At 40.5% G+C, this 9,387-nt stretch overlaps 1 protein-coding gene across 1 annotated transcript; it reads left to right on the top strand.

Annotated features, from left to right (window-relative positions):
* Positions 1–132: 132 nt before the first annotated feature.
* Positions 133–8,921, top strand: GDAP1 (ganglioside induced differentiation associated protein 1). Its single transcript, XM_009335017.1, has 5 exons — positions 133–297; positions 1,539–1,712; positions 5,187–5,281; positions 5,739–5,853; positions 8,495–8,921. Exons 1-5 carry the CDS (start codon positions 192–194, stop codon positions 8,875–8,877), a joined length of 873 nt encoding a protein of 290 aa, XP_009333292.1. The 5' UTR covers positions 133–191; the 3' UTR covers positions 8,878–8,921.
* The last annotated feature ends 466 nt before the right edge of the window (positions 8,922–9,387 follow it).

Below are 9,387 nucleotides of genomic sequence, written 5' to 3'. Positions count from 1 at the left end.
GGGCCGGGGAGCCGGGGCCGGACCGGGCCGGGCCGGCTCCACAGAGCGGGGACAGCTGTCCGGGGAGTGCTTCTCCTGGGGTAACCCCGATGATACCGTTGCAGGTGCGCTTGGCAATAGCCGAAAAAGCCCTGAAGTGCGAAGAGCACGATGTAAACCTGCCGCTGAGCGAGCACAACGAACCATGGTTCATGCGCTTAAATTCCTCTGGAGAAGTACCTGTCCTGATCCATGGGGAAAACATCATTTGTGAGGCAACGCAGATTATCGATTACCTTGAAGCGACGTTTGTAGATGGTAATCCCGTAGGCGTTTCGGTGTGAAATCCTTCCCCACGTACCCGTTGCGTGCAGCGGTGTTGGGGTCAGCTCCGTATCGCCACGTGCTGGTTCGTTCAGGACCAGAAAACGTTTATAGTCTCACGAGTAAATGGGCTCTCCTAATAGTTGGTGATATGGGGTAAAAACACGTTCCTTTAAAATGAACTGAGGGCCTTCCAGCACCTTTACAAGTAGCTGTGAGTGAGAACCTGCCACTGCCTTCCTCACCCCTTCAGGAAGGATGGAGAAATGGGTTCAGTAATGGCAGCGCCGCGCTGTGCTAACCCTGTGGTGAGACTGCCGCGAAAAATAATGTTTTGAACAGAGAGCTGCACAACTGCTGTTGTTGGGCAGGTCCTGCTTCTCTGTGAGAAAAAAAAGATAGATGCTTAATTCCAGAATAATCTTGGGTGGAGAAAAGGAAGTAGAATGAGTAAGTTATTTTTGGAGCCAAAATGGAGTGAAGAGGTAAAGAAGTAGGAAGAAAGAACTCGGAAGTGATCGCGTGCAGGCTTTTGAAATTGTTTGTGTCTGTATTGCCAGAAAACAGACTGCCTCAGTTTTTGAAGGAAATGCAGAGTTGTATTTTTTCAGGTGTGAAGAGGCAGCATTTTGTGTTTCAGGGGTTTAGCGCTGCGGTTTCTAAGGCATGAAGAAAACTTCGTTGTTGCGTGAGCATAATATGTATTTAATGCTGGCGTTTTCATCAAATGGGGGGCCAGGTAGATCGAGGGCAGGGTAAAACTCAGTAGTGTGCAGGAATACTTCTAATCATGCTTTGAGTAGGATTCCCGTACTGTAATTTTTGCAGCATTGCAGCTGCAGTAATGTTTCAGCTGTAACAACTTACTAGAACTTCAGTTGTGCCCTACTGTGAGAGGGCTAAAGGGTTGTGTGCCATGGTCGCCCATTCCTAGAAGTACAAAATAGATGCTGAATCTAGTTTTCTGATTTGAAGGCCTCTTAAGTACATGTTTATGTGGGTTGCTGCGTAGGAATTGGAATTATTCAAACGTTTTAAAATGAAGTACGTGTATATGTGTTTCTCTGAGCTGTGATAACGCTATTGAGTTACGGTGGGTAATAAGTGAATCTTTCTTAACTGTGGCTGTGCCATCTGTGCCAGTTGGACGTAACCAAAGTAACTTTGGAAATACTGCTTTTGGTCAATTACATGGTTCTTCTTTTCTTAACTTTATTTTTAACTTTGTGTTGCAGAGGAAGTACCAAGATTAATGCCAGAAGAAGGGAGCATGTATTATCCAAGGGTGCAACACTATAGAGAGCTTTTAGACTCCTTGCCTATGGATGCCTACACGCATGGCTGCATCCTGCACCCCGAGTTAACGGTGGACTCCATGATTCCAGCCTATGCTACCAGCAGAATTCGTAGTATGTACTGGTACAGCTCTGAATGCCTATCAGTTAATAGGATGTCGCGTTACATTCATCTTGTGTCTTCAGTGCACCTTGAGCGGAATATATTGAGCACAGATTTCCAATTTTAGTTGCAGTCCTTGATAATTTGTGTGTATACTTTTTATTGATTTTGTAGTCTGTTATGATTTGAAAACGGGAAAGAGGAAGTGTCATTTTTGAGCTGTCTGTGGCATTAATTTTCCTAATGATGGAAAATGTGCTTCTTGTGCATAACAGAAAATGGCAGCTGTGACAGCTGTGAGTATTTTATTTTCTGATCTTGCTGCTTATGCTTATAAAGCAATTTATAGGGAACAGCTCTATTACTGCTCACATCGAACCACCACACTGAAGGAAACCCATTTTTTTGTGATTGTAAACTTGTAATAAGTTTACCTATTAAATTAAAGCAATTGGTTTCCTCTCAAAGTGGTGCAAATGCAGATTAGCCTCAGTGAAACAGGGTCTGTTTATCTAATATGTTATAAGGCCCTTTTTGTCTGAGGAATGTACTAGTGTCCACTTGGTGCTGGGGGTAGGGAGAAAAAAACCCAAACGGTGGTCTGATAGAATCAATGGTAAAATGTTCTTTGACTTCCTTGGGATCGGTATTTTACCTGATGGACTTTTATATACATACCAGTTTCCCATGAAAAAATACATTAAGGGCAGAGGAAATAACTGTAGATAATGTTGCACAGTCCCCTTTATAACGGAGAACCTCCTGAAATGAACTCCTGTTTCAAATCCAGTAGTTTGCAGAAATACTTAGTTTAAACAACGTTCAGTGATATTCAGAAAAATCCTTGGCAAATAATCTTTCAGTTCTCATAGCTCTTTTTTTTCTGTTCACTTTGGTGTCAGATAGGGAGATAAATATTTAAATCGTTATTCTCAGTAGCTGGAAGATACTGTATGTCCAAAGACTCCAGCATTACTTTCAGCCACAGAACTGCACTGGGAATCCTTGTTCAGCTGGTCGTGGATCATGACCTCAGTCTAGCTTTTCAGAACTGCTTGTAAACTTACAGTCCTCTCGCCAAGAAACATGGCCTGTATCTTTTGCTTCAGTCCTCTCGCCAAGAAACATGGCCTGTATCTTTTGCTTCAATTTATATTTTACATTGGACTGTGTTGAAACATCAGTTGGTTGCTTAGGGCCAGTTTATCAACCAGTCCAGACCACTGGGTATCAGTGCCATGTTTTTTCTTGATTTATGTCCCTTCTAGTCTTTGTACCATGGCAAACTTTAATGCTTTTATGTTTCCTTCTAAGTATTACGAAAGAACTAAATAGTTCTAGGACAAGGATCCAATCCCGAGAACAAGGCTGGATGACGATTCCCTGTTTACAGTTATGTTCTGAGATCTCTGATTTCTTTTTTGGTCGGTCAGTGCTTTGTATCGTGTTGATTTTTTTGTATGATATTTTAGAATGCTCTGTAGAACAAAGTCAAATACTGCAGAGACTTTGAAATGTAATACAACTATACTATTACCAAATTCATAATATCATAAAAGCTGATACTGTGTTACTTTGAGAAGTTCTGTTTCCAACAAACTGTTATCCTACGCCTTAAAATTTTTGGCAAGTCAGTTCTCATATTAGCCACGCCATTGTGTTGTCAGAAGTGAAGTCAGGCAGTTAGTTTTCTTTACAGTTGCATGCGTTATCCTTTATAAAACATCAGGGCAGAATTAGTTTTCGTTCTGTCTGCTGGAAACTTCTTGAGCATTGCAAAGTATTTAGAAGTCAGTGTTGCTGGTCCAATGATCAATGATTAAAAATAAATTTTTTGTAAAAAAGTATCTGGAGAGATTTTAGAATGGGTAATTTCAGGAAGAGTAATTAGCATTTTTTTTACGGAATTAACATGAATTATTCTCTTGTATCAGTGTACTGTCTGGTTTTTGTTTCTTTTTTTTCCCCAAATGTGGATGCTGACTGTTTATTGAACAATTGTACTTTATTCGTAGGCATTATTGATATTTTTTCTGTTTTCACACGGTAATAATAGTGCATTTATTACGGTTCACTTTACAACGTTGTCTTGTGTTCTGCTGACTGTATGTATTCTTCCCCTCTAGCTTCTAGTTGGTATAAATTGCTGTCAGCTTACACACACACGTCCATATTGGTAGAGCTAAAATTACTACTTGTCTAAATTGGGGTGTTTTCTTATCTTTTTATACTTAAAGCATAGCCTGCTTTCTTGATTTGAGGCATTTTTTTGAATAGCTCATGGATGTTCCTAAACAATTCCTTTGCTTGTTCAAACTTCTCCCGGATGGTTTAGTTTTCAGCTTTGAAAAGCTGATCTTTTTCAGCCTGCTAGATATAATAAGCCGCCAGCCAGTTATGTATTATGTTTATGCATACAAATCCAGTTAAGTAATTAATTGCATATGTAAGCTTTTAGTTGTGTGATAACATCCTTCAATTTCTTCATATACTATGTTGGAAGATGGCTTTCACAGTCATGTCAGGATGAAACAAAGAATATATAAAACAGTGAATTCATTATTCTCTAGCAAGAATTTTTTATCAGTTTAATTTATAAGACTTAATTTGAACTAATCTTAATTATCAAGTACAAGTGAGAGGTGATTCATGCCCTATAACTATTCTTTTCTTCTCAGTTTATTACTAGAAATATTTATTTTTAGAAGATAAGATAACTTATTATTCACTATCTTTTGGTAATCTGGGTCTGTAAGTATGGCATTTTCAAGCAAAGCCCCATTTTAAGGAGAGAAAGGCTATCTATACACATGTAGTAGAAATCAGTAAAATTATCTTAAATTTTTCACATCATTCCTTCTTTAAGTCATATAATGAATCTTTTTCTAGAACATCCATATACTCTGTAATGAACATTTCCAAAAGGGATCACAGATTTTGGTGTCACATTTTAGCTAACTGAAAACACCTTCGTTCCATATTCAGTGGTATTTAGGCTTCTGTTGTGGAATTATGCATGTGACCTACGGTGGCCTACAGAAAATCTCATTATGGGCCTGTCTGCGCTTTCACAGCATGAAAAGTGTGTTAGGAACCCAGGAACTGAGGTACAAAAACATCAGAGTCCTAAGATATTTGTAGTAGAATTTCATGGATTTAGCACAGTTTTTGGCAGCAAAATGGTTTTATCTGAATAAGAGAAAAATATTAACAAGAATTCCTCATTCTTGCCTGGCAGATCACCAATTTATAGAGTTCTTTGCAAACTGTTGAGAAGAAGGTGTGGGTGGGGTCAATTTATGCAGCAGTTAAGTTTTCCAAAGCATGGTGGTTTTGAATCCCAACTTGGTGGTGATGCTTCACTGAAGTACCACTTCCCATTTCTTCGGTGTGGTATTGGTACACAAGCTATTGATTAGTTCCTGTGGGTTGCGTTACGGGTACGTTTGGATATCTAATGTTATTCCTTTGGTTTTTTGTATCAGGCCAAATAAGTAACACAGAATCGGAGTTGAAGAAACTTGCGGAAGAAAATCCAGACCTTCAAGATGCCTATATAGCAAAACAGAAGCGCCTGAAAGTAAGAAAACTCTGTGTATTCCCCCGTTTATTACGAGCTTGTTAGTGTCAGATTTTTTCTGCCACGATGTAAACATTTGTTTCACCTGTCATTACCAGTAATGTCATGCAGTGGTTTAACCCTACAAGGCATGAAGCAGTCTGTCCCCCAGATCAGCTACACACTTCAAGTGTGTGCTGAAGTATTGGACTGGTCCCACTGACTCCAAAGGACACATCTGTGCTGGTGTTGGGCTGTTGAGCACCCTGCAGGGTGAGGCAGACCTTGATGTCTAGCATCTCCAATGTTTTTCTTCTGTTACGTGAATTGTCACCAGTATCCAAATGGTATCCAGCTGACTATGTGGAGAAAATAATCGCCTTTTATGAATAAGCACTGTAGTATCTAAGTAAAAGTTCTCTGATAAAAGTATAAACTCTGTACAATGATTAAAACGCTAACCTGTATATATATTTAGTCTAAACTGCTGGATCATGATAATATAAAATACCTAAAGAAAATATTGGATGAACTGGAAAAAGTTTTGGATCAGGTTGAGACTGAATTGCAGCGGCGAAATGAGGAAACACCAGGTAAGGAATTATTCTTGCTAAATCCTGTTGATGCTTATGTTTGGGGAGACTGAGTAAACTTGTTGACAGCACTATTATAGAACCGGTTTTAATGTATCCAGTTTGATACTTTTAGGATATACTGATCTAGCATCACAGAAGGGATCAATACTGTTTTAAATACTAGTTTAGTTTACTGCTGCTGTCATTGAGTTCTCACTGTCTTATGAGAGTGCTTGATCACGTTTTCAGCATAGGGAGTATAATTAGCTGCACAATTTTGCAGTATTTTATCAACAAAATAAGAAAAACCTTAACTACAGAATGTTATTCTTGATGTTGTAGTTGTAGGCCTCAGTTCACTATAATGATCACGACCTTAATGTTTAACACAGGTTTATTACAATCTTGTGTAAATACTGTGCTGATATTTGTGGTATATGCAGAATTAGCAATCTGGGTAAGTGCTCTAATCATTAAGCAACCCCCCTCCCCCACCCTCTTGGAAAGCAGTGGTGTTTACCTGCCATCCACCCAAATGAGAGTCGAATTTTGTTTAAATGGGATTAGTCTTCCACTTATTCAGAGTCTGGTCCAACTCCCAGTGGTGCTAATAGGAATCCTTCCTCTGACTTCACTGGGAGCTGCATGAAGCATCAGTCAATATCAACTGCATCTGCTCAAATCAATAACTCTTTGCATTTGGCTCTACAAATAGCTGTTGTAATAATCCCACCTGAGGTGGGTGTCGGTCTCTTCTCCCAAATAACTAGCAATAGGATGAGAGGAAATGGCCTCAAGTTGCACCAGGGGAGGTTTAAATTGGACGTGAGGAAAAATGTCTTTACTGAAAGAGTGGTTAAACATTGGAAGAGGCTGCCCAGGGAAGTGGTTGAGTCACCATCCCTGGAAGTGTTTAAAAGACGGGTAGATCAGGCGCTTAGGGACATGGTTTAGTGGGCATGGTGGTGTTGGGTTGACGGTTGGACTCAATGATCTTAGAGGTCTTTTCCAACCTTAATGATTCTATGATTCTATGAATTATCAGTTACTATCAAGACAGTAGATTTGAACCAGTGATTGAAAATCTAGGTTAAATTTTCTACTGACTCAACAGCGAAAGAGTCACAGAAAATCCTTTAACTCACAAAGGATGGTAGGATTTTGTTCAACAAACTAAATCTGTCATCATTTCCAGCAGCCCGTTTGCTTTCTCTGCTAGATAGCCTTTCCAAGGAGTCAACTGATACAGTGTTGATGAACTTACGAAAACCACCAGGATCGCAGGATTTAGTAAAACATACGGCTATTACCTGCCTCTTGGAATTTTGTCTGAGGTATTCACATTTTTGAGGTTTGTGAGCAATGCTTCTCCAGGTCCTGGTCAACATCTGAACTTCTGCTTCTCTTGCTACTGCTCAAATCCCTCATTCACTTACTGCTGCTGCCACTGCAGGCGTCTTTCTTTCACACAGGTTAGCTTCTGTGGTCTTCCTTTCCATCATCGTATTTACTTAATGCACTGGATGAATCCCCAGGTATCCTTTCAGCAACATAGGATACACTCGTTCTCTGCCGAGGCCTTTTTTCCAGACCTGCATAACCGGTCGAAATGGACTGGTAATGCTGGTGTGCCAAACTGTTGCTTTCCTCTGGTGGCAAATGAGTTGAAAGGGACATTGCAAAATTTCTCTGTTTCCACAGAGGTGCTGCTGAATGTTCATGCCAGCGCTTTTGCGTGCCTGTTGTGTGGGAGGAACTGCAAAAGGTTGCAAATGAGGAGGGAACGGCATAGTCCTGTTTGAGATCTAGGCTAGAGCAGAGTGCTCATGCTGGCAGCTGTGCTAACTACCAAATTTCATATCCTGGGTTTCAAAAGCTCTCAGTGTAGTCAGTACAGGTCAGCCCTTTCAGGTGGTGGTGGTTCAGATCACTGAACTTAGAGGTGTGATGCTGCCTGGCAGTGCCTGCTCTGAGCCATCCCCGGAAGATTCACCCCTTTCCTTTGACCGGAGAGGGAGCCTGGGGTCTCCATCTGTGCTGCTGACTAATGGTGGGCAGTGTGAATATCCATTGCTTCTCAAAATTCTCAATGTAAAAACCCCATGGTTTGTGGTCTAGGAGGCACAAAGGAAGGATGGGTAGACAAACTCTGTCTTCTTGCTGAGCTGGTGTGTTTGGTGCAGGTCAGTCGTCTGATCTGTTTCTTTTTGACTTGAAAGTCTCCAGCAAATTAGCAGTTATTGAGTGAATGCCATAGAGCTGAGTGACACAGACAAGATGATAAATTCTTCAGACAAGTGGTAGCTTTTCAGTAAAAGCTAAACTGCCTTCCTCCTTTCTACTCCTGTTTAATTTAATCCAGATTTGAGAAATGTAGTTGAGGAAAATAAGTGTTTACTGTGGGTTTTAATTTATGAACCTGAAATGTGGCTCTTTTTTGTTAACAAATGTAAGCCAGGCTGCTGAGCCTAAGACTTTACAATATTGTGTGAAGAATGGACAGGGATTAGTAAAATGTTCATTGATTAAAGTCATATCTTAGCTGAAGTGTTGGTGGTATTTATTAACAGCATTTTGAAATAGCACTAAACTAAATGTTAGCCCGTGGAGCCCATGTATTCCATTAGCTCCTAATTCTTTATGTTTTATCTCTGCTTAGAAGATGAAAATCAGCCTTGGCTCTGTGGTGATTTCTTCAGTCTGGCAGATGTATCACTTGCCGTCACATTGCATCGCCTGAAGTTTCTGGGATTAGCAAGAAGAAACTGGGGAAACGGAAAGCGGCCCAACTTGGAAGCCTATTATGAGCGTGTCCTGAAGAGAAAAGCATTTTACAAAGTTTTGGGACACGTCAACAATATATTAATCTCGGCTGTTTTGCCAACGGCGTTCCGCGTGGCCAAGAAAAGGGCGCCCAGGGTTCTCGGCACCACCCTGCTGGTCAGCATGCTGGCGGGAATAGGTTACCTTGCTTTCATGTGTCTTCGGAAGAGGTTTGCCAACGTGATGTTATCGATTAGAACCAGGCAAAATTATTTTTAGACCCGTTTGTCCCTGGTGGTGAGTGGAGGGCATCTCTACCCCCCAGGAAAATATCCCCAATAAAATATAAACGTAGAAGAAAGGTTATGTCTGTGAATTAGAACATTGTCACACAGTAATCGTCTCCTGTTGTTGTATAATTGGATTGGCAATTGCTGAGATATTTGTGGAAAATATATGTTGGGGGGACAACAAAGGAAAGAAGAAACTTTCTTTTCAGATGAGGACCTATAAGGGCTGTAACAGTGCTTTGTTAAAGTGGTTATTGTCTCCTTTACCCAGTAGCTGACCTAATTATAATGCTTTTATTGAATAGATATGCAGCAATGTGACAGCTTTTCACTGTGGGTGAAATGCATTACTGTGCAGAAATCAGCATTGTTGAAATACTGAAAATAGCACTTACTTTAAATTCTCAGAGTAGGATTTAAGTGCAACATAGGCTCTGTGCCTGTTGTGTATGGGAGTGGGTGTCTCTGTACTGATTAATGTCTATTGATTTGCAGTTGG

This window comes from Pygoscelis adeliae, unplaced genomic scaffold (assembly GCF_000699105.1).
Source record: "Pygoscelis adeliae isolate BGI_AS28 unplaced genomic scaffold, ASM69910v1 Scaffold101, whole genome shotgun sequence".
Lineage (NCBI taxonomy): Eukaryota > Metazoa > Chordata > Aves > Sphenisciformes > Spheniscidae > Pygoscelis > Pygoscelis adeliae.
This window is presented reverse-complemented; position numbering and strand designations above follow the sequence as displayed.